Below are 26,006 nucleotides of genomic sequence, written 5' to 3'. Positions count from 1 at the left end.
ACTACTTCAGTAACTATCCGTGGGTCCACAGGGAGAACGTCCCACTTCTCTGCTCATTTCAGGATTAGCTCCAGATTCTGAAGGGGCATGGCCAACATCACTTTTAGTTCTGCTTCTGCTTTTAAGTGAGGGAGGGAGGGGGATATAACCAACAAAAGAATTGCAGGAAAAGCACAATTGTTGGAGCCTGAAAAAAAATCAATCCAGCATTAAAATGTTGTCTAACACAAGCCTGGTAATATTTACTGGCAGGCCCTGCTAAAGCCTTATGGAATCCACTTTGTGTCGGCACAAAGGAAAAGAGGCAGTGATTGTGTTTTCATGTAGCGAATTCAGACAGTCCACAGCAAAGGCTGTGCCATGTCTGTTGTTGTGCCAGATCCCTACTCTTAAAAAAGGAGTTCCTGTCAGATCCTGAAGGCTGCATGTTTGAATTAATCAGAAAAATGTCCCTGATGGATAAAGACAACAGTATTGGGAATTCACAGGGGGCAGATGTGCAGGGAGTTTTCTTCTTTACTGGATGCAGAAGTCCTCTGGGAGGAAGGCATATTACACACTGTTTGTGTAAAAATAACTGTTCTCTTTCAGGCTCCGTTTGATCATGGCCTTCACACCTGCCTAATGCAATTACAGTCCTGCTGCAGTGTGACACTCGAAAATACACAGATGACAAATATCAATGCAACACTTTTCTTTTTGCTCCCTTTTTTATGAGTTGATATTAAAGATCACACAAATGGTTCACAATAGCTTTCAATCTGAGTTAGCGAAAAGTTCTCCTGCTGTGCTCATCCCTCCACCTGACATGATGCACAATGACACTGGTCACAGTGAAAGCATGCTTTAAGAATGTGTAATTTTATTTCGGAAAAAAGTATTTATGAGGGACAGGGCTGTGGATTCCACAGATGTGCAGCTTTTTTTAGACAGGAGAAAGGCACGGTTAAGAAAGCCTGTGGCCATGATTTGCCTCATGCAGAGCGACACACCTCCCATACGCAGTTGATCAGATGGTTGGCTGTGCCCTGTGGAGTTTTGGACTGCTCCTCTTCAGTGGCTGTGTTCAGTGGCTTCAGTGGCTGTGTGAAGTTGCTGGACATTGGCAGGAAGTGGAACACGCTGTCGTACACACAGATCCAGAGTGTCCCACATGCTCAGTTGGTGACATGTCTGGTGACAATGCACACCATGCAAGGACTGGGATGTTGGAAGCTTCCAGGAGTTTTATACAAGAGGAGGCGATGGCAGCAGATGAATAGTGCGACAATGGACTCGTCATGCTTCCTTAGTGTCTTTTGTGTTTCTAGAAAGAAATCTCACATCTTTTAACTCAACTAAATAATAAATAAAAACATTGTATTTCTGTTAAGGAGACAGTATTGAAGGGAGAAGGAAAAGCAGAACTAACTGAAATTTAATCTTGTAAACAGGGCACTGTTGCTCCACAATAAGAAGGTTGCAGGTTCAGTTCCTGGCCTGCGTCCTTTCTGTGCGGAGTTTGCATGTTCTTCCTGTGTCTGCGTGGGTTTCCTCTGGATACTCCAGTTTCCTCCCACCGTCAAGACATGCATGTATAGGTTAACTGGAGAATCTAAATTGACAATAGGTGTGAATGTGAGCGTGAGTGGTTGTTTGTCTCTGTTTATCCTTGTATGTTGGCCCTGTGATGGACTGGCGACCTGTCCAGGGTGTACCCCGCCCCTCGCCCTGATGTGAGCTGGGATTGGCTCCAGCAGCCCTCCGACCCGGATACAGATAAAGATGAGTGAGTGAGTGAGTGATTGTTTTTCCAGTGGATGTAAACTTGTGACACCCACTAACAATGTCAATGGTCCAATACAGTCCGTGCAACATCTGTGTGGGCTGTGGACTTCACATCAGAAGCTTACACAGTTTATACCACTGGCTGCCAAGACTGTTGCTTGGCCCCATCTGTTAAAAAATCTGAGGTGACAACACCATCACCACAAGTGGACTCTTGACACACAGACAGTCCATCTCTTCTCTTTAGCTTGGGTGGACATGGCAGTAAGAGCACAGGAACTTATGAAAGGAATAAAATGTAGTATTGAACGCAGTGGTTCCCAACCTGTGGTTTGAGGACCGCCGGTGTGCCTGCTGAGGTATAATAAATGGAGCAACCACTCAATTGAAAAACTGCACAATTTGTACGTTCATTTAAAAATAAACTACAGTCAGAGAGATAAATAAAGAATGTACGGCAAAAACTGGAGAATAATCAAATGAAATTAGAATTAAAAGACAACAGTGAAGAGACCACTTCCAACCTTAAGAAAATCTGTGCAAAGTTAATATCCATCTATCAGTTGTACCGGGTGGTGGCACCAAAGTAAAGTATACGTCTTTAAACTGTAGGAAGAAGGCAGCGTCCCTGCCCCTCCCTACGTGGAGAAGGAGACCACTCCTGGGGTTTGATACCAGACCAACCATTGTGATATTGTGAACGAAAAAATAACATGTAGATGTTGTCAATGCCAGTGAATGCTCATGTATGCATCATGTAGGATATAGCTACTTATTACCTCTCAGTCTCCAGTCAACTCATGCCCATTTATGTCGATTCATTTCATTTCACTGTCAGCATCAACCAGCAGACACTTGAAATTTGTTTGACTTATGGAGTTTGTCATGGTGATAATTATGTAGAAGTTTGAAAAGCCACAGAACAAGTGTTGCAACACTAAAAACAAATCTTGGACAAATTTCAGCCAACGCATCATCATCAAGCATGAAAGAGTGACAGAAGGAAGAGGGCACTGAATTGTTCACATGAACTTAACTTTGCTGATGGCAGTGATGCGACTGGAGAAAGCTGTACTCACTCATCATCTGGTGTTAGCTGCACTGGTTCATTCGTAAACTGCGTGTCGAAGTTTTCAAGGCCGTATTCATCAGAGATTTGAGGTTTGAAGGGTGGTGTCACCTCCTTCTTCTCCAGCTGAGGAGAAACAAACACATCAAACATATCATGTTTAACAGCCGTGTGAGAGAGAGTGGAGACTATAGAAGGAAACAAACATATCAGACATTGAAAATTATTTTAGCTTTTTAAACATGCAACTGATTTGTGATCCACACAGATAAATCTTTTCCACTTGGGTAGTTCAGTTCTTTTTTGATTGAGAATTATTTTTCTTAATTTATTTTGCAACCTAACACTGGAAAAAAGACCCAAACAATTCAGTATCACCAAGTGTTTGGGTGATTTATATTAAAAGCTGCAATGTCCAGCTGTCATGAGGAAAGTGTACACCTTCGCCCAGACACCAATGAGCTTTAAGTAAGAACCACAAACAGGGAGGAGAGGCCAGCAACTAAGAGAAAGAGAGCGAGTGGGAGGGAGGGATGGAGAGAGACATAGGGACTAACATGTTGCTGGTCTTTGTTTTTATATAAACACTCTAGGACAAAGTAAATTTTAAATTTCCTGATTGACAAAAGTGACTGACTTGCTGATATCCTTGCTTGATCAAAAAATTGTCGGGGAAGGAAGGGAACGAAATAGCTACTGAGGCAGCGGCAAACTGTGCTTCTTATATATAATACATCAGACACTGTGGCTCTTTTCCATGTGGTTGGCTATACTAGAGTAAGAGACAACTTGCCACTACATTTCTCAGTTTTGCTGAAGATATACAGGATTGAAAAGTGGAGAGGAAAACAACAGAATGAAAAGGGTTGATGCAGAAGAATAATTGTGCCTGAGTGATTCAGCAAGAAGAGTTTCTGTCTGGTTTGTTTCCATGGTTTCACATCCGTCCCTGGTCCAGTTAAAATGTGCAATGAGGACTTTTTCTGAGAACACAATGATCCATGTTCCATCCATGCCTTGATGTAAACTAACAGTTCAGTTCTGCCTTATTGGTTTGAGCGAAAGCCCAATCCAAAATAAAAACACCTTCACAGATTGGTCTGGAATAAGTAAGAATGGATATGCACTGCAGGGAAGAAAGGAGGGGAGCAGCAGAAATGTAACTAAGTAAAGGAGTGCTGAGAACTAAGTTCTTGGAAGTAAAGTCTGGACCCCTGATGATGAATAGTTTTTCCTTGTTTTGTTGTGAACTTAGCCACATCACATTGTCGTGTTTTTACATGGACAAACAGCCGTAGCGTCATGAGAGGGAGAAAGAGAACACAAAGCAGCACAGTCTACTTTAAAGTAGACTACGTTTTCTACTGCTCCCCTCCTTTCTTCCTGGCAGTGCATAGCCATTCTTACTTATTCCAGACCAACCTGTGAAGGTGTTTTTAAAGTACTTAAAATAGGCGTTTCTACAGTACTTTAATGTACTTTAGAAGACAGAATAATTCTCCATTTAATAACAGAGCAAAACAAGAAGGGGGTCGTACCTACACGTCTACCTAATGTACCTAATTTCAATGTTTTGTTATACGGAGGTTATTTAGAAGATGTCGACAGAAATATTTCATGCAATTACTACTTCTGACTTGATTTATGAGCTCAGTTTTCCTAATTAGTTTCTGGTCTTCTTCAATACAGCGTGTTAATTTTTAAAACCATCCTATTTAGGGGAAACAGACCATAAACCAGGGCATGGACTGCGTATACTATTACCTCTTATCAAGTCTCAATCTGGAAGGGATGCTTTTTACTGTGGATTGACTTAAGAAAAATTACAGAAGGAAGGAGTGTAACAATGGCTTAATTTGTGGGGGGCTTTATTAATTAAAATGGCTAAATAAAAACATGCTCATTATATACAGGTGCGGATCAAAGCATAAACTAGGTGAACTGGGTGAGCTTGGATTTGCAAATGGGATGGCATGATATAACTGATAATCAAGCGGCTGGTGTTTCTTGAGGATTTGGGCAAATGAATGGCAGATTGTTTATCAAAATACAAGGGGGTGGCTGTCTGAGGAAGGAGAGCTCTAAAACTAAAATTTGATTCACTGTTGTCTGCTAACCATGCCTTGCACCACTCAGAAGAACCCGCTGGGGAAGCAGATAAACGCCCCCTTACTTGGTTGACTCAACTGGTCACAAAAAGGGCAAGATATGTCAGACAAGAGTGGCCGCGTCAAGGTCCTTCATCGTGGCCTCCCAGGCTAGACTGGTCCTCGGCTGAAGTGACTGTCAGTCTGGCTCGTCCCTCTTCAGTGGCAGTGTTATCTTTTTAGCGATTGGCTTGGTTATTAAGTTAATGTCCGAATTATTCTTCTCTTTTCTGATGAAAACAGATTGGATCAGCACAAGTGGCCCTGGTCACCACGGCAACTCAAGATGCTGAAGACGCTGAGTCCCATGCAGTCAAACTTGTTCCGGTTGAGGACAACCTTGGCTTCAAGATGGAACTTAGCCCTTGTTATTTAGCGGCTAGGTTCTGACTTCTAAGTTTTGTTTTTTTTGTTGTTGTTGTTATTGCTGCGTCAGGTCTCCTGGGGAAGCTCTCTTCTTCAGAACTTCCCCAGAACTCCATCAATTCAAGACTCGATAAAATTTAATTTTGACAACTTTTATTTGGGGCCCGACCCACGGGTGTGGTCTGGTTGTCGGCGCAAATTTGGTCCAATCAAGTTTCTCCCTTTAACTTCAGGGCATAGCAAGGGTGGTGTTTGGATTTGAAGCTACGCCTTTCATTCACCTAAGGTTGAAGATATATATAAAACAAAGTACAGTTTCTCTGCTTGTTGTGGTTGCTTAGGTGGACATGGTTTTACCTTATCCACTGTAAAACACAATTAAATGGTTATTGGTTAATCACAACATCGCAGAGCACACAACCAAATGAACTAAGAGAAGAACATGTTTCATGTATATCTTGACTAGTTGTGGAAAATCAGAAATGTATGACTATGGGCTATGTATAAAGTTTCTTTTTCTTTTTATAGAACAGTTAGACAACAACCAAGCACATAGATTATGGTGCTCAGGCAATATGCCATTGGTTCCGGTGGTTCGTCATTCGGGTGGCGCTGTTGTTACATAATTTGAATAGTTCATTGTCCATTGTAAATTCTATCTCAGCCCAACTGTCTTGTAGAAAAATGGTTCGAACAGCTGTGAAGTCCTCTCTCACGGGGGAATCAGTTCGGGATGTTTGCAGTCTCTTATTTGATCAGGATATCCAATTTCTTATTATATCAATCTTTGTGTCCTTGTTGGCCTGGATGCATTCCAGAGCGGCAATTTACATCTGTTGCCTGGTAATGTTATCAGGCCAACCCGAGTGGAGGGTCAGAGAAGGGATACCTCTCTGCGGGGTTAGACAGGTTTATGCTGATTTGTGGCATGGACTGCAATTTATTGTTTTGGGAAAGCAGGGTCTTTCGATGCCAGGTCCAGGATGGCACTTAGCAGAGATTTGGAAATCTCGGTGGAGGCAACAGTCTCTTTAAAGTTTGCCGGGTTTGAGAGATTGGAATCTCCACCCCCCCCTTTCAGGACACATACAACACTTGGTATCTGAGTGCATAAGTGTACATTTATTTGTACATTGACATATATAACAGCATGTAGTGCACTATAAATATATTGGTGGTTCACTTAATACATTACTTAACTCAGTAGTTGTCATTTTGGTTGCGTAGTGGTAGGAAAAATCCCGTCAATGTGTTTTAAAAATTGCGACAATGGTAGTAGACAAGGTAAGATAAGTTGTTGCAGCTGATGATATCTTAATGTCCGGTGACACAGACTGGAGATTTAAATGTTAATTTTCAAGTCAGGTGAAGACACCAGCTGTCAGTCGGGTGACGTGTCATTCCCAGTGAGTATTTCACACACTGTACCAGTGAGGACTGTGTGCGCAGTGTACTACACAGCACGAGCTTGTGTTTTCATTTCACATCACAAACATTCAGACATGACTGACAGTGACATTTAGCCATCCTCACACAACTGCCTCCAGAGACACATAGATACTTCTTCATATCTAGAGGGAAGCCAAGGTATCGTCCAATATGGCCTGAACTTTATTGGTGGAAGTTCCACCTGTACACTCGACCTCAAGAGGAGCATTTGGCAGCAGCAAAAACAGAGAGGCACATTAATGAGAAAATGCTCCTATGATTTATTTACAGATACAGACATACAACCTGATTTGATGCTTATGCATTAATACTATTCATAAAGCTTTGTGTGTGAGCTCCAGGTTCCACTGCTGGTTTTTGTAGCACTTTCTCTGCTTCATTTGCATTATTGGTTCAAAGTTCTTTGTGAGAAAAAACCTCAAATAAGCAAACAACACAAAGTTTCTTTATATCTCTTCCTCTCATTCCCTCACCACCAAATTGGTGCATCTTCCCCCAAACTCTCTCCCTCCCTATTTGCTGATTTCTTTTTCAACTTTGTCAGTGCCTACCTACACTCCTCTGTCAATTTCACCCCCTCACATCCCGTCTCCATCTTCCTCCTCTCTATTTGTCTCCATCTTACTCATTGTCAATTCTCTTATCTTTTTCACTTTCCTCCTACTTTCCCCAGTCTCTCTGATGTGTTGTTGGGCAGAATGAAGCTCTGTGTGGTGGTAATGAAGTGCACTGAGGGCCAGAAAAGAGGCAAGCACCTTTACACACACACAAACACTCACAGGCACACACAGAAAGTGGCCGAGAGGGGGCACATGAAAGAGGTACGTTAGGCGCCAGGGCTGTACTGGAAAGCTATGGGGTGTCAGTTCATAGTACCTGTGTGTGTTCATTTGTGCGTGCACCTTCCACTGGAATCTCTGCCTTTAGGACAAGCTTGGATGATATGACAGTCAGATTGATCTGAGGCAGACATTAATGTGACTGGAGTCGTACTACAGTCAACAGATGCGAAGCCATATAGCACACACTTACACTGTATTACTTAATGACACAGCGTGCACTGTGTTAGAAGCACATCTCCATAAGGGCATCATCAGAGCAGGGGCATGCAGCATGCAGCTCCCACAAAAAATAGACCTGTTAATGTCACTTTGACATCATACCAACAACTTCACATATAACTGACCTGTTCCACAATAGTTTAAATAACTACAATATATGCAAACATGGCACCGACATTAAACAACACATCATTTTACTGGCTGCAAGTGGAAAAGTTAAATTTTAGAGACATTTTCTGTCAGAAATGAAGTAAAATTTACAGTATCCACAACTGAATAAACTGTAAAAATCTGTGTAGAGAGACATACGGATACTACAGCAGATATACACAGATTCATACAAGGTGTAGAAGTTCAGCAGTGCAATGCAGGCAGTGTGGTCCTGATTTTACACAATCAGACAGGTAGTAAACAAGTACCAGAAAGATAAACAGCCAGAAAGTCTAGTGCTCACACTAAAAGTTGTTCAAGGGTTCAGTAGATTTGGGAAAGTAAACATTGAAAATTTGAAATAGATAAAAGACCAAAATATTTAGATGCACCACCTGTGAGCCTGAGCGATGAGCAGTTGAAAATGAAATGAAGTGAATGTTAAGAGGCTAGCTCTAAAACATCAACAACAGAAAACAAGTCTTTGTGGTTTTATCAATGCAGAATTGAATTCTTTCTTTTCAAACTACTCCACTAAAAACAAATCTGACGTGAAATGACGCCAACCGGATGAAAAAGGACAAGCTAACTGCTCTGTGGAGACTGAGGTACATTACCTTCTAAAATATAAATCATGACATAAAACAAGGGATATTTGCTTTCATTTTCAGTTCTGTAATCTTGAACTTCAGTGAACTGAAAAACACTGTGACATGAAAAGAGAGGACGAATCCCACTGCCCAGTATATGACACAACCTGAGTGGACTTTGGGTGACCCCTGACCCACCCACACAAACACACACACATTTATTTTAGAACAATAATCTACACATCCATCTTGATGTCTATCTTGTTTTTATTTTATATTTATTATTCTTTTGAATTTGCATTTTAATGAGTTGAAAATATTAATATGGCCTAAGAAGTTAATTAGCCTTTTTCAAATATAAAGTGCTCTACAGGAGGAACTTCCTGTTTTTCAAAGGTTCTGCCCAACTTCAATCTAGTTGAAAATAATTGGAAACATGTGAAATCCAGTTGTACCCGTTTCCAAACCATCGACTTCTTGTTCATGTACATCAACCTGACAGTTCTCTGGCAGTGAGGAACTGTGCCCTTGAAGAGGGAATAAAAGAGGACAGAAGGTAAATGATATTCAAATGTGTCATCTCTTCAGAGAGAAAACTCGTTGCTCTCGCAGGAACTGTCTGATGAATATTAATGCGTGGTAACAACAGTAGGAGCATGCCAGGCCTGTCAGGTCTGGAGACAGGTTTCTAGTTTGAGGGCAGAGAGCGCTGCTTCTCCACCTCTCACAGCTTTGTCAACTTGTTTTCCCTCTGCGCTGCATGGAAGCTTTATCGCTATGCTCAGGATTCCTTTTTGCTTTGATATCTTCCCCCAGTTTGCCTTTGGTGTGTACTTCACAGGGACGGTGGCAGCACTCATTATCACACTGACAATTGTTTTCCCTCTCTTTTATACCACTCTACTACCTGCTATCTCACCTAATTGCCCCATGAGGGACATGGCAACAATGAGGACGTAAAATGGCCTTCATTCAACTTAATTTACCATTTGTGCTAATGTAAAGTAACAGTAAAGCAAAAAATAAGCTTTTTATTACGAATAACTCAGTCAATGGTTTATTAGCAGGTTTTACCCTCCTTAAAAACCAAAAAAAAAAAAAAAAAAGAAAAGCAAGAGGTGAAAGGCTAACCCCATTACACCAGGGTCATTTAATTTTAACATCACCACCACTGTGCCTTACCATTTAGTTTGAGTAACCTCTAACAGTTAACAATGTGGCTGTGAAAGTGTACCAATGAATAGGTCCGTTTCCATTTTGCTGATTTTTGATGTCCACAACATTTGCAACATTTTCAAAGAATGCTTAAGTTGTTTAAAAGAAAACAAGAAATCCGGACTGGACTATTCATTGACACATATATTGGGGAATAAGAACACAAATCAAAAATAAAAAAGACATACACTTTCTTTGCTACTTAGAAAATATTTTGGAGCAAAATACATGATATTATGAACCTTTCACCAAGTAAGTACTTGAGCTACAGAAAGAAGCCTGAGAGTTTTCATTTCAGCTCGATGTTCCTAAAAAACTGCTACAGTTCAGTATTGTAAAGATTCTTAATATTGTACATTTTCTATCTTTATTCATGTCAGTTTGAAATTATTTTATGTGCCAAACTCAGCACACACATATTCCCTGCCACTGCTTCAGTTGGTATGAATATATGAGTAATTAGAAAATTCACTTTTATTTCCCTTGTTGCTCCATAGAGGGGTAAGGTACTTCACTGCATGTAGATGTATTCTGCACACAATTTATCTAACTATATCATCCATTTTTAAAAACATAGATACACACTCATTTGCAAATACAGATGGAAGAGGTAGGGGGCTTCACCTTGCTTGTGTGTCGGCTCAGATCGTAAATAAAAGTGTGTGATGTATGAAGTACAGACACACACAATCAAATCGGACAAAGACAATTCAAAATGGTGAATGACAGCTGAGCATTGTTCTCACAGCTGATTGACATTAAATGTAGGCATTGTGTATTTATTCTGTTTACACTAGTTTGTGACTGTAACTGACAGGTTTCGAGAGTCAACCCCTAGATCTGCTGCCAGCCGCTGTCTATCAGGTAGTAACACTCACCCAGATCTCACAAATGAAGACCTGTCTCCTGTAAGTGGATTATGTGGCAAGTCACCTTCCACCTCCATTTTTAGATTCAATGAGTGATTTTGAAGTTGATGTTGGTTTGAACTACTGACTGTGTATGAGAGTGGATGTACACTTTGGGAATGCCGAGTGATGCCATTGGTGAAGACCCTTAAACTTTTATTCTGTCCAATGACGATCAGGGAAGACTAATTGTAAAAACCAGCCAAATTGTATTGAAATCTACATGAAAATGTCACTAATTCTTACTCCTTTTTTTTTGGCCACATTAAATGTTTTCCTTGTGAATTTATAGTGTCAGTTTCTTGTCTGGTGTTCATTTTTTAAATTACTGGAGGATAGACCATAAAGCAAGGTTATGCATTGGCTATGTTTATCATGTAATTGATAAACACACATAGAATGTGCCTGAATTTGAATTTTAAAAACCAAATTACAAACTCCCTTCTACTTCCCCCATAATGCTGTCATCTGATAACAATCTGAGCCACAAGCTTCATGTACGAGGTGATAAATACAAGTATTTTATCAAAATATTATACGATCTCACAAAACCTCTCCAGGTCATCGATGCATTATCAGTGAACCTGGTGAAGTTAGAAGAGTCGAAAGGTATTAACAACATCCTTGATACTGAGTATGACCATAAGCATGAGACAACTGAAATCTATCAACCTTTGATTGGACATAATTTCCATTACATATGAGTACTTTAGAAGGTTTTATTTTTGATGGCATGATGGGCTCTTGCACCACATAGTTCCTTTGATCTATTAATCAAAAATGTGGACTTCAAACTGTGTTAGCGCTAAAGGTGTTTTGGATCCAGGTTTGGTGAACTTACGTTTATGTGTATATTCAGGAACATACAATGTATAATTTTCCTTCATTGTTATATTTTCCAAAGGACATTTATGGTTTTGTTTTTAATGTCAAGTGCATTTTTTTTTATCTAATCTAGGGTATGCTTTCGTTTTGCACTGTGCACTTCTTGGGAAGAAAATGTCGAATTGTAAACTGAATTGACTGCAATATAAAACCACTTAATGAATCATAGCAGGATGTTTTTCCTGACCTCAGTCAGCTCTTACCTGGTTCCAGTCTATACTGCGGAAAAATGTGTGTGACTTGATATCTGTGAAGCCTGTCTGGACTTGGCATCCCAGCCGTTCCTTGGGATCCTGCAAAGACCAAAACAGCAATTAAGGAACATCAACAGAAGCAATAGCAACATGAAGGGTTATTTTGTATTTTGGGATTGAGTTGTAGACAACACAGGTTGACTTAATTTTACGTGGACAGTATGAAGAAATAAGTGCAGGATTTCCCTGGTTTTTGATATTACATGACTACCCAGAGAATGAAGCAACTGTCGTAAACACATATATACAGTTAAAAATCTATACGGGTGGAAAGTTAGCGATGATGTTAATGCCACGTTATACTGCGCTGCTTGTTTATGTGTGCATCCTTCCCCGTGTCAAATGAAACAGCCACTGCAGTTTGACTTTCTAATGCTTCAGATAACTGGGATGAACTTGCACACAGATTTTCTAAAATATCAGCCCTGATTGTCAGTTTTGTCTTGTGGCTACCTGTGTGAGGATGAGTTAGCATTACACAAATTCGGTCAAGTTGTACTCCTAACACATTCATGGTGTATATTGTTTTTTTGCACCATGATCTTAAATCATTTTGGGAGAAAAAGTTCCAGTTTAGTCTTTGGTACCATTTTGTAAATTAATCAAAAAGACCCAAGGATTGGCTATGTCGATTCCTTAAATAAGAACTTTCTGCAGAAAGGATCTTCCACTTTTCCCACACAGGAATGAGCGCACAGATGAGTCAGACAACATTAGGATTTTTTTATCACTCATACACCTGTCAGGGTTGGAGTGGACACCTAGGAAGGTGATGAGACAATAGCAATATGCAGTTGAAATATGAGACTAAAGGACTTCAGATAGTGACTAAATCATGCAATCTAAGATGAAAATAGACTGTCTTGTATACAGAATTAAGCAAGAAATATTTTTTTTCTATCACAGTATCAACTAATCTTATTTAAACCCAATAAACTTGATTTGTGTGACCATATGTAGGTGTACTCTTTTATGTTGTATACGTTTCCTTTATACAAGTTTATTAAAAAACAAAGTAAGTACTTTTTTGTTTTTTAAGAAGGACTGTTTTTCAGCTGGACAATGCAACCGTTATCCAACCTTCCTCAAAAATGAAAAAGGGCATTTGTTGGGCACTATTTTCATTAGTGGAGTAATCCACATTTACAGCACTTCTGAGTGCAAGTCGCAGCAGCACAATGTGCGTGTGTTTGAGTAAAAATAAACTACAGTGGGTGTTTGGTTAGGGTGAAGGAGGGACATGTCAACCAGGAAAATCTATGTAACTCGCGAAAGTACTTTTTAAGATAGCAGAGCCTGAGAGGAACAATCATTTACAGCGAACTTTGACTGGCATTGTTTTACATGCTGATCGATCTGCAGTTTTCTGATAATTTAATCCATCAGCAAGGACATGGCTGAAGATAATCTGTTTCAAAATGTCCTTAATTATGTTGGTTTTCTTGTGCAAATAGATGTGTAGACTGAACACAGATAGCCAAGTGTGGCCTAAAGACTGCAAGTAGACTTACTACAACCTTTACAGTCACTAATGCTAATGCACTAATTTGATAACACAGGCCCATCTTGCAGAGATGCAGTGCAGAAACCTCAGGCAGATGGACAATCAAGTTTTCTGGTTCTATTTCTCACTCTTTCAAAAGGAGTGAATACACGTGATCTTATCATGTCTGCACTTGTGTCTGTATCGGCACAACTTCATTTTACACAGGAATTATAAAAAAGTAGCAAAACATTTCAAACTTATGACCCACAGTGGGATTCTGATCCAAAGCCTACACCACTGCCTGGCTGTAACACAAAGAAATCCTCACCTAGATTATTTTTACTGTGTAGCCTATAATTCTCTCAAGATGTTAACTGGTTTTACTGCTATAACACAGGAATAAACAGCCTCAAGATCTTGGCAAAGATTCCAAACATTATGATTTGACTGAGTAACAGTCTACACAGACACATACAGAAACGGAGAACGTGGAGGTGGGGGGGGGTGGACGACTCTCACCTTGTTTAGAAAGCCCTTGAGCACGCTGGCAGCTTTTACCGACAGAGACCTTGGGATGCGAATGGGCTTCTCAAGAATAACTGTTGCCAAAAGAGAAGGACAGCAACAAAAAGAGAGGGAGAGCAGGAGGATGAAAAGGACAATCGTGAGTAATAAGGGATGATTCATAGTCCAACCTGCCTGTGGGTGCCAATGTCTGCTGCGTGAGAGTCAAAGTGGGGAGAAGAAACAAAGGACACTGTTCTTTCACTTATTTTTGATGGTCTGCACACAACCTTGAGACTCCCACAGCTCAACAATGTTGTATGGACCAGAAGAAAAACACACTGAAAACAAATATTTTCCCTCAAAACCTAAATCCAAGGATGCAGTGCTGCTACACACAATAGTACTACACACTTAGGTGACCAGAGCAACTTTCCCCAATCTTTGTTCATAGTCATGTGACCACGTGTTCCTACATGGAAGAGAAGCAACTTGTTTTGTTACCTTTAGATAAGTGGTTGCTATCTGGGGGTCCTATTACCTACAGATATATCAGAATTATTGGATTTGAACTACGGGAGAGCAAATGCAAATATTAAGACAGACATATTAAGATGTGGTGTTATTCCTCACTTGAGCCTGAGTTCCAGAGTAGAGTCATTTAAAATGAATACTCTACCAAGAATTAAAATCAAATCAAATCAGACTTATTTGTATCGCGCCAAATCATAAAAAAGTTACACTTTACATATAGAGCAGGTCTACACCAAACTTTATTTAAAGAGACCCAACAGATCACCCGATGAGCAAGCACTTGGCAACAGTGGCAAGGAAAAACTTCCTTTAAGAGGCAGAAACCTCGAGCAGAACCAGGCTCAGGGGGGGCAGCCATCTGCCCCGACCGGTTGGGTTGAGAGTGGGAGGGAGGGAGAGAGAGAGACAGAGAGCGAGAGAGAGAGAGATAGGCATTGGAGGGGGGGCTGTAGGCAGGAACATGTTGCTGCATGAAGTTCATGGAGTTGAGCTGTAGTAATTCATGAAATATGGGACCAGTAGGTGTTGCAGGAACATGGGATGGCGATGAGTCACCACCTGCAGGATGAGGACAGGGAGAGAGAAGAGAGGAACTGGGAGAGACAGAGACTTTGGCAGAACATGGTTAGTAAATGCAGTATAAATGCTTAGAACTGGGTGAAACTGTGTTTTTTAAGAAGGATGGTTCTTATCAACACATGCAAGGGGGGAGGAAAGGAGAGCAAGCGAGAGGGATGGAGAGAGAAAGAGAGAAAGAGGGAGAGGGGGAGAGGGGGAGAGAGGGTGACAGGGAGAGACAGGGAGAGATAGGGAGAGAGAGAGAGAGAGAAGCTCAGTCCTTCCCCCAGTAGCCTAGGCCTACAGCAGCATAGCTAAAGAGTAGAGGACTTTAACTTTTTAACTATAAGCTCTGTCATTCAGGAAAGTTTTAAGCCTGGTCTTGAAAATTACTTAAGAGTCTGCCCCCCGGAATGATGCTGGAAGTTGGTTCCATAGAAGAGGAGCCTGATAACTGAAAGATCTGCCTCCAGATTTACTCTTGGAGACTCTAGGAACCACAAGTAAACCTCCATCTAGAGTGCGGAGTGGCCTGCTAGGACAGTAAGGAACTATGAGCTCTCTGAGATATGATGGAGCTTGGCCATTAAGAGCTTTATATGTTAAAAGAAGGATTTTGAATTCTACTCTATATTTTATTGGCAGCCAATGAAGAGCGGCTAACACAGGAGAGAAATGATCTCTTTTCCTAGTTCCTGGTAATAACAAATCCATCAAATTCCTGATATGGATTTGAAAATTTAGTTTGCGTTAAAAACCTAACGTTGGTTTGACGTCTAATTATAGTATAGTATGAGCATAGTGTACCACATAAATTTGGTTTGAGGTCAGTAAGCACAACAAGAAATCATACATGCGCACAGGATTATAAGGCGCTATTGCCAATTTTTCAGAAAATTTAAGGATTTTAAGTGTGCCTTGTAGTGTGAAAAAAAAATTAAAAAAATTGTATATATAATTTTGGGGGCCTTTTCCATGATTTCATTTGACAAGGGGAGTGTTGACAGAGGGGAGACGTGTTACCTTGCATCCAGATAGCTTTGGATTTGAGCCCTGGAGTTTGTATCTTCCTTTGGTTTGCTTTGGCTTCGCCCCACAGTGCAAAGACATGCACTTTAGGTTAAATGGTAACTCTAAATTGTCTGCAAGCGAGTGTGAATGGTTCTTTGGCTTTCAATGTCAGTCTACAATGGATGGTGACTTGTCCAGGGTGTACCCCAGCCTCATTCAATGTCAGATGGGATTGGTTCCAGCCCTGCAACCCTGGTACAGATAATTGATAGGGTAGAGAGAGACAGGAAATGCAGGGGAGAGACTTGCAGTCCGGCCAGCTGGGAGTTGAATTGGACCCTGCTGTCCAGGGCTCCATATGGCTGATGGTAAGTGTCCTAACCATTTGGCAATCGGATCACTACACGATTAGTTTTATAAATTATACCATTATGTCAGTGGTTATGTTGGCAGTTATGCATTATATAAATGTTTTTTTTGGTAGAAGTTGAGGCTGAGAGAGGAAACATTTTGTCCATATAAATATAAAACAGTATAAACATAATAAACAACACTAATTCTGAATAAACCTCTTACTACTTTTTTAAGTAAATCTCCGTAAACCCCCTTCAGTCCTTTTGGCATCTCATTAAAAACTTGTCCTCCCATGGAAATTACAATTACAAAAACAGGAAAATGTTGTTATACTGTACAGCCGCTTCTCTGGTGCTCTTCATCATGAGCACCAGATCAAAAGCTGAATAATTACTGGCTAGTGGGGCAAAATGGTGCAATGAGAAAGGCAGTGTGATGTTTATTCAAACCAGGTCTCATCAGCTCATGGGTGTAGACGTTATTATCGATCTGATCAAGACTTTGTACAAGTAAATTTAAACTGTTGTCAAAGTGACAATTTAAAATGGTTGTTTCCATTTCAAGAATTAAAAGCCCCATATTTCACATTTTCCCGTTTTTTTATCATTTCCGTTTTTATTTTCCACATGAAGATATATATTTATAAACAATAAAAATACTGCAGATTTCAGGTAAACACTCCAAATTCCTGCAAGTTTGGATGGGGAGGTCCAGGAGGTTGGTCTTGGAGCATAACTGTGAGCAGTGACTACTTTTTTGTGCTTTCTCTGTCAAACATTGCTCCACAATGTCTTTCAGTCTACAGCAGACTGAGAGTAAAATGCTTTGATATATAACATAAAAAAGTAAGTCCTGACAGCTCATTTTAAGGCTTAGTGTCGGAATACAGATGTGTTTTTCCTCTGTGGACTGAGCAATTTGATTCTTTCACAGGATTAATAAATACAAGCCTTCACCTGCTTTAGTTAAAAAAAAAAAAAGAAAAGAAGATATGGACATCTTAATTTAAAACTGCATGTTTTCGTGTGATCCCACCTTATGGCTGTTTCCACATTAGGATCTTATTTTTTACTAATATCTTTCCATCTGTCTATAGCTGTCGGTGTGTCATGTGAAGCACTGATACTCAAATAAAAAAATAAAATAAAATAAAATAAAAAAATAGGGGGGGGTTGGGGGGACCTAGGACAGGGTCTAGCTAAATGGCATATGGCTGGGTGGCTCCTATATCTAGTTTCCGTTGGCAGGCACCCATCCAAAAACCTGGTGATTTAAGGATGGAATCGCCAAGACGATGGTGCTAGTGGCAGATGCTAGCCATGGAGCCACACGATGCTCTTGACAGTCTCAGCAGAGATGTTATGCGTCACACGGGGCTACTGTAGTATGGAGGAATTTCAGTCACAGAAGACTGTGTGGGTGTGAGCAAGAGGGTGAGCTATGTATGGGTACCATATGGATTGAGGAAACACAAATGAAAACAGAGGGACAGATATACTAGAGGTTCATCCTTTGTGAGGGTGCAATTGCATCCATGTTTAATTTTCTTTGGTCTAGTCAACTACTTTGAATGAATCTGATTTATGTGTCTTCAAGTGTTACATTGGGTTTTGGCAGCATTGCCGCATCTATGCTGCTAAAGGTTTCCATTAAGCCTATGTATGTGCAGGGGACTTAGAGGGAAGTATGCTGTTGAGAAACATTTTAGGCTTAGCACAAAGAAGATTTATGTGTCTTTCGTTGTCAAATATATTTCTTAAAAAAACCCTTTTTAAGGACAAAATGTGTGTCAATCTGTTGAAAAGCCTCACGTTACTACAGGAACCATCTGGCCCATCTACATGCAAGGTTGTAATTGTGGTTCTCCGAAGTCAATACAATTTTTAGAGTTTTCATTACCTTTGCTCTTTACTGAAGACACAGACCCTATGTGAACTGTCAACTGTGTAGTATGTGTAAACCACCCCATTCACAAACCACATATCTCCCTTTTACACTCCTCCAGACATATCAAATCTCCTTTGTCTTAACAAGATATTGCAGCATAAAGTGAAATTGGCTTTTTCGTCTCCAGGAAGAAACAGTGACAGTAACCAACCACTGAACTCACCACCTCTCTATAGCTTTTGTGATGTTACATTGATTCTACATCACAACCTGTAGTTTACTAAAACTGTAGCAGCGCATAAAATTAAAAACAAGTCCAGAATGAGGTCCATCTTCTTTGTCTCATTTTGCTATTTGAGGTTTTCCAAGTACCACTAAGTACTGGCTTTAGATGTCTATATCCATCTCGTTATACTACTTGGACTCGACTTCATCCACTCTCAGAATGTCAGTTATGCATCATAAAGGGTTAAATTAACACGTTTGTTTAAGTGGCACCAAACAGCCTGTCATGTGTTCTCAATATTCATATTTGATATCTGACTCCTCTACATTCCCAGTCGCTTTAAGCATAGAGAATGAACATTCCTGTTGGAGGAAGATGGACAGATGTACGACCACATGACAAAAAACAAGTATGTACAAGAATTATTTGACTGGTTAGAAGCTATTCGTAGTGAAAATTAGCTTTTGTAAAGATTGGACACACTTCCATTATGGCATTTACTATTTCTTTTTTACAAATTTTTTGTAGGTTCAGGTTTAGGTTACTTCATTGGTAAGTAAATTTGGTTTACAAACTCTTATTTCTAATGTGCTGGTACTTCTACTTGCTGAAGTCCCAGTGACTCTGACACTGGCACCATCAGCTGTTTGTTTGTTTGTCTTGATAAAGATCTTAACAACTATTAGAGTTGTTATGAAATATGATAAATGTTAATTTTGTATCATCAAATCACCGCTTAATTATTGACAATCAAAACAACTTCAGCTCTACTTTAACTGTAGAACTAACTAGGTATTGCTAACATGCTATTACATACAAAACTAAATAAAAAATATTTCCTGTGTGTCCAGAGGGGTCTGATAAATTTCTGGCCCCTGAAAACTTTTGAAAAAAATTTTAGTAGGTAACTTGACCTCACAAGACACTTAAAGGTAACTGAAATTTTCCCTGGGCAGAAGCTAATAAAATATAAAAAGCACATTTAAACTAAATAACTTTTTCAATATGGAAACTTGTTTCTGTCTAATGATAGCTGTTTGATTCTACAAAACAGAACAAACAAACAAGACAAAACAATGTGTAATATCTCAGAAAACTTAATTATTATTATAGGATGCAGCTGTTATTGTTGTCTCTCCCCCCTCCTGTGGCACAGTGGTGCCATGAAAGCTCCTTTTGCAGCAGATACAAAAATTCTCCTATCCCACCTTGAAAGAGGTACTCTTCTGTGTTCATGTCAGGATTGTCAGTGATGATGTCAAATGGGGACCTCCCAGCCATCATTTCAAACATCAGCACACCCAGAGCCCACCAGTCCACGCTGAAGCCTGAGATGTGGGCACAATAACACAATAGTTTCATTCAGATATATGTGTGGTGTGAAATGACACCTGACAGGACTATCTTCCAGACATCACACCACAATAAATCACAGTATGGCAGGTTGTTTGGGTTTCTTTAACTGTCCAACTATTATTGTTTTTCATAATAAAAAAAAAAGTTTCAAGCCAAATACATGATTGTTGGCATCAGTGTTTTGGCATGAATTGATCTAACCCAGCATAACCCCTGTACTCACCATAATCCTCTCCTCTGAGGATCTCAGGTGCAATATAGTTTGGTGTTCCACAGAAAGTACTGGTGGTGTCACCTGGTCTGATCCCTTCCTAGGTAAAAGAAGAAAAGAAAAGAGTGCAAAGGAGAGCAGCGGTTGCAGAAATGGAAGCGTGTGGCAGATATGAAAACAACAACATTAATGGAGAAAACCCAAAGAGGCTGTGATAGTATTTCTAGTTGATACAGACATACTACATTATTGATAATCCTACACCGGCAATCCACATAGTGCAGTGGAAAAATCAATCCTTCTCTTACCTTGCACATGCCATAATCTGTAAGCTTGATGTGCCCCTCATGGTCCAGGAGAACGTTGTCCAGCTTCAGATCGCGGTAGATGATGCCCTTTTCATGCAGGAAGTTCAGAGCTATACAGATTTCAGCTGCATAAAATCTGTGAAGACACAGACAGGAGGTGTCTAAAATGTTCTCTAGCACCCTCACCAGGCCAAATATTCCCAGTCATACAAAAAAAGTCAAATTTTCCAACCCATGATAGAATGCGCATTATGTTTTTGTAAGTACATCGGCCCTGATAACATATCTATATTTCCTCCAGAGCAATTGTGTGTGAAATACTGTGAAAGCATCAAAGGTCTTAACCCACAGGGAAACAGTCTGTACTCAGAAACAGAGCCTAAAAATCACCTATGATGATTTTTTGCAACTTTGTGATGTCACAACAAATCAGCTACTGTCCAGGCATGCTGTGCAGGCCAACCCATCTCTCAGCCAACAAAACAGAAAAATATATAATTTGTTTATTTCTAGTTGATCAATGCTTTCTTAAGTTTAAAGGACCTTTCATCAGTAGGTTTGTGCTAATGGGATTATTCTAATCAGGTCAACACTATATTCTAACGCTTTAAAGGTGATTAGAGGCACTGTGGGCCTCTCTGGTGAGTCAATAGCATGTTTCCTCTCCATGTGTAGGTAGTGTGTATTCTGTCTCTTAAAGATAAGCCTTCATTAAGACTGATGAGCCTCTGTCTGCTGTAAATCTATGATTGTCAAACACTGAGGGAAAGATGTTGTGTAGCAATGTTTGACAGAGAAATCACAAATCCCACATTGCTCCCCCACGTTTCCACTGTGACAGCCTTTATTGTTCACTGTTATTTCATTGCTGGCATCAGACTGATGGAAGCTGCATCCTATCGGCAGCACCATCCGTCGCCCACTGGCCAGCCTCCCCCACTACATGGGGGAATGCAGCAGGGCTCTTTCCAAGAGCACTGCTCATGAATATGTACAATCATTATGAGTGATTAACATGCTGCTTTGCATATGTAGAGCCACTGTCTCCAGAATACAGATTGCAGGGACTGATTGGGGCCCAACAGTGCCTCTCTAAATTACCCGGCCTTTGATCCAGCATTTATCAGAGCCGCAGTTGGAGTGCCCTGCACGTAGACAGGCAGAATGAATTATGGGTGCTCATTATATTTCTCAGAGGTGGAAAAACAAGTGTTACATTGGGTTTTGGCAGCATTGCCGCGTATATGCTGCTAAAGGTTTCCATTAAGCCTATGTATGTGCAGAGTACTTAGAGGGAAATATGCTGTTGAGGAACATTTTAGGCTTAGCACAAAGAAGGTGAGTATAAAAGCATCTTTAGTCATGCGCACCTCTTCTAGCTGTCCCACACAACATACAAGATGCTTTAAAAGTGACATATTTTATGCTTTTAGTTCTTGGTGAAAGACAACAACTGCAGTGCAAGCACTCTGCCCTTCACATAATACCATCATGTGAAATACAGAGGAACCATCTGGAGGAAGTTCTGTCGTTCCAATTAAATAGCAAAGATGTGTTTCCTGTGGAGCTACCTGACTCAGCCATGTCAGCTTAACCAAGATTGAATTATAAATTCACTGGCTTGTATATCCTACTGGTTTTAATGTCTGTACATCTAGGAACAGCCAAGAGAAAAATCACTTAATTTCTCCCATGATTAAAGAACCAGTTTATAAGATTCAGTGACATCTAATGGGGAGGTGGCAGACTATTAACAGTCCACGTGCCCATGCCCCATTCCGCCCTTTTTTTTTTTTTTCCCAGTTTCTCAAGGGAGCCTTGAGCGGCCTGCAGGTTCTCTCCAGAACCTGTATTTTTTCAGTCCATTCTGGGCAACTGTAGAAACAAGACAATGCAACCTCATGGGCTAAAACACTGAAAATAAAGACATAATTTTTATATATTATGTTATTTTATAAATAAAATATATTCAATTCACGCATTTTTTGGTATGTAAATGTAGCATTGATTGAAATATAACACAATGAATCTAAATATAGATATGTAATTCTAGACTCATTAATCAAGTATGTTTTTTTCTCATCTTAATGTTTACCTTGCATGCTCTTCTGGGAGCTTCCTTTGTCGTTGCATATGAAACATCAAGTCCCCGCCATTCACATATTCAATCACCAGAAATAACCTGGAAACCAGAGCATGATGGGAGAATGCATTAGTATACCACTGATCTTGTTGACAGTGGATCTTTGAGAGTCTAAGAAATATTCTCTCGATAGTCTGCTATAGCTTATAATTGTGTGCCATACAACTTCAGTGACAGTGATTTTGCATCTAGTTTCATTTAGATAACTAGATTTATAAACTTTTGGTCATATGCCTCTGTCTGTAAATCAGAATCACTGTTTTGATCTTTAGCTAAAGTGCTGAATAGCGGCCAGAAGTGTTTTTTAGATTATTGCAATGTCACAATGCTGCTGCCTTTTAACCTTTGTGTCTTAGGTGAATATTTTGACCAAATTTGAAGCAAATCCCGCAATGTGTAATTAAGATATAGTATATAGTATATTTGAACAATCTAAAGGCAAACTGCCTCCGGGAAGCTGTGTCCACTGTATATTTAGTATTGTTTATTGTTTCTATCATATTCCTGTAAATTATTGTCAGATGCTGTGAGCTATAAATGTCAGTACAGTGTGAGCTCTTGCTGAGTTTCAGCTTCATCATGCTCTTACCGACTTTCTGTCTGGAAACAGGAGTGGAGGCCAACTAAGAAAGGATTGGTGGATGCCTGCTCAAACACATGCTTCTCTGTCTGCACCCAGTCAATATCCTGGAGAAATGAGGCAACACAGAGAAAGATAATGTATTAATAATCAATCTCTCTGATCAATAGACTTTCTCAGACAGTTAGTCTAGAGAATATCCCTTTCACCCAGGAATATTATGAGATAGTTTTATTCATTTGACTGTCCCAACAGTTGGAGGGACCTTGGATGGTGTGCTAATACATATTATGCAGCATAATCACTAAGTCTATCTTGAAAACCATCAGTGAGTTATTAAATGAAAGAAAGAGTCATATAAACTTTGGAAACTATTGTATAAAAGTTTAGAATGTAGAAAAACAACATTGAAGCAAAGAGTATTTTGAAACCAAATCAGTTTTGTTCCATGTGAATAAAAGAGTTAGCATGTTCTCCCTGTCCCTGAGTGGGTTTCTTCCAGGTACTCCAGGTTCCTCCCACCATCCAAAGATATCATGTTTGGGTTAACTGGTGGATGTGAGCATGAGTGGTTGTCTGTCTCTGTGTGTTAGCCCTGTGATGGACTGGTGACATGTCCAGGGTGTACTTCGCCTCCCACCCAGAGTGAGCTGGGATTGGCTCCAGCACCCCCTGCAACCCAGAAATGGAAAAACGGTAGAAGATGGATGGATAGAAGGAGGTAGGCCATTCTGTCTCCTCATCTCTTCTCTTGTATATGTTTGATCTGTCAGTGCAGTTACACGTTTGTGAAATTGTGTTCATGGTTATTCATTCTTTCAGTAACATTCTTCTGTAGTGTATGCAGATAATTTTGTGACTTTCTCGATAGTAGGGCTAGTATATCCAAAAGCTACATAAGATGCTGTTATGATCTTGATCAAATATGTATACAAGAGAAATATTATGAATCTTGGTACTTGGGAAGACAGAAAATGGGATGTCCCAACTTCTTCTTGTGCCATATTTCCCATAAAGTGCACAACAGGGTCAACCTACTGGCTTGCCAGATAGAGTCCATACCATTAGGCACTCTCCCCAAGTCTCAGTGTACCTTGACATCATCCACTAGTTTATGGGCTTTTGTTTCGAAGCATCTAGTTTGTAATTTGGCTGTCGGCTGTCCAGACAATACAATATTTGGAGGACAAGGTGGGAAGCAGTGAGGGGTGCATCTGACTTACTCTGACTCAGGGTATGTGTGTCAGTCACATGCTAACTTATATGGGGCCATTATTAAAAAAAAAAAAAAAAAAAAAGACGAACAAACAATATGTTATATTGAAAAAAAACTGAGCCTACAAACTTGTTAGGAAAACAAGTACTGTGGCAATAAATCAAGCCAGAGGAAAGGCCATTTTCACAGGCTTCCGTATAATTTCACTTTTTCATTTCTTTTTACAACAACTAGTGGTATTGCTCCCTGGTGATCATTTGATTAATCTAAGGCATTTCAGCCTTAGCTTTTACTCGTCAGGTCCTGCGTCAACATCCATTTTTATGTAAAGTCTATGGTTAGCTGTTATTGTAGTGGTCTCAGTTTAGGTCCAACCCAAAGCCCTCTGCATTAAGTGTCTTCCCTGTCTCCCTAATTTTCGTCTCTGTCTCCTATTATAGATCTCCAAATAAAGGCAAAAATGGCCCAAAAATAACTAAATAAGGTAAATAAAGTACACTTACAATCAATAAACACATCACTGATAAATATGGTCAAGAATCAGACACTGTTAAGAGTTCTCATATTAAAGCTTTTTGCACCCTCAGGCACTGCTAGAGAAGAGGCTGTCTATGTGGCTCATGGTGGCTTAAAACAGAATGAAAAATATACCAGCACTGCTTACACTGACTACCAGTTTTCTAAAATATCCAGTGTGTATAATTATTATCATTCCTCTGTGACTTTAATTGCTTGTAGTTCAATTGTAGAGAGCTGCTGGTGTGAAAAATGAGGTGAGGATATTTGATGCCGGTTTAAAGTGTCATTAAGTTGATAATGGTTCATATTTTCTGTGAGTTACAACAAAGTGTGTCAGAATTTGGAGCTCCCCATGCTGTGCTCCATCACTGTATGGTTCATTTATAACATCCCAAAAGAGACCTCATATTGCAAACACGATACCAAATTCCTTCTGGTCAATTCATTTCTAATTGAGGAATTTATAATAATGCAAAATCCAGCATTAAAATATCTCCTGTTGGTCATTTGTTTTGTAGTTTGTAGTCAGCTCTTACAGGCTTCCTTTGATGTGAGGCATTGGACTACTGCAAAGATGAATTATTAAATGAATGTACATGGGTTATACCATTCATAAATATAAATGGGAGATTCATTATAAAAATGTGTATAATGGCTTATTCTATTGTATGAGCAAAATGGAGTTTTATGTTTTCATAAAACTGGCTTTAAAACTGTTATCTGGAGGTATTTGGGCAGGTGCTAGTGATGTTTGTCTGACTACATGAACCCACTGGGTGATGCTTTCAGAAGTTATACATTTAGCAACATCACCCTCAAGTGGCTCTCAAAACCACCACAATCTGTTTTTTCCTCAGAATAATATAGTCTCTCTCATGAAGCGTCATCTTTCTTTAAGCACATTGTGGCGAGTTTAGGATGAATAAACACTTCTCTTTACATTCTAATAGTGAACTGGTCAGAGGTGCTTCAGCCTTCACATCCTTCTGTTTTACAAGAGGCACAAGTGATTAAAATGCATGACAACATGTCATTGAATTATTTCTAAAGTGTCCTCACAAAAACAAATAACTGAGCTGAAGTGGGTTGTTAATTCATTTGGGATGAATAGTATGATCATCCAGGACACAACATTCAGTGACTGAAGAAATGGAATAATGATCCACTGATGAGATTTTAATTATTAATCCAGTCATTCACTTACCCTTTTAGAGTTATGGAAAGGTGCTGGAGCCAACCTCAGCTACCCCTA

The 26,006-nt window shown here is 39.8% G+C and overlaps 1 protein-coding gene across 3 annotated transcripts in view; it reads right to left on the bottom strand.

The window, feature by feature from the left end:
- The window catches only part of prkcz (protein kinase C, zeta), a 103,093-nt gene that overhangs the window by 9,268 nt on the left and 67,819 nt on the right, over positions 1–26,006 (bottom strand). For all 3 annotated transcript variants that reach the window (XM_029506294.1, XM_029506297.1, XM_029506296.1), the window contains 8 exons: positions 23,029–23,126; positions 22,392–22,478; positions 20,297–20,432; positions 20,001–20,088; positions 19,630–19,749; positions 13,867–13,946; positions 11,811–11,900; positions 2,847–2,962 (listed from right to left, as the gene is read on the bottom strand). In XM_029506294.1, the coding sequence (XP_029362154.1) occupies positions 2,847–2,962; positions 11,811–11,900; positions 13,867–13,946; positions 19,630–19,749; positions 20,001–20,088; positions 20,297–20,432; positions 22,392–22,478; positions 23,029–23,126 (815 nt within the window). The remainder of the gene's footprint in view (positions 1–2,846; positions 2,963–11,810; positions 11,901–13,866; positions 13,947–19,629; positions 19,750–20,000; positions 20,089–20,296; positions 20,433–22,391; positions 22,479–23,028; positions 23,127–26,006) is intronic.

The sequence above is a fragment of the Echeneis naucrates genome, chromosome 7, assembly GCF_900963305.1.
Source record: "Echeneis naucrates chromosome 7, fEcheNa1.1, whole genome shotgun sequence".
In the NCBI taxonomy this organism is placed as follows: Eukaryota; Metazoa; Chordata; class Actinopteri; order Carangiformes; family Echeneidae; genus Echeneis; species Echeneis naucrates.
This window is presented reverse-complemented; position numbering and strand designations above follow the sequence as displayed.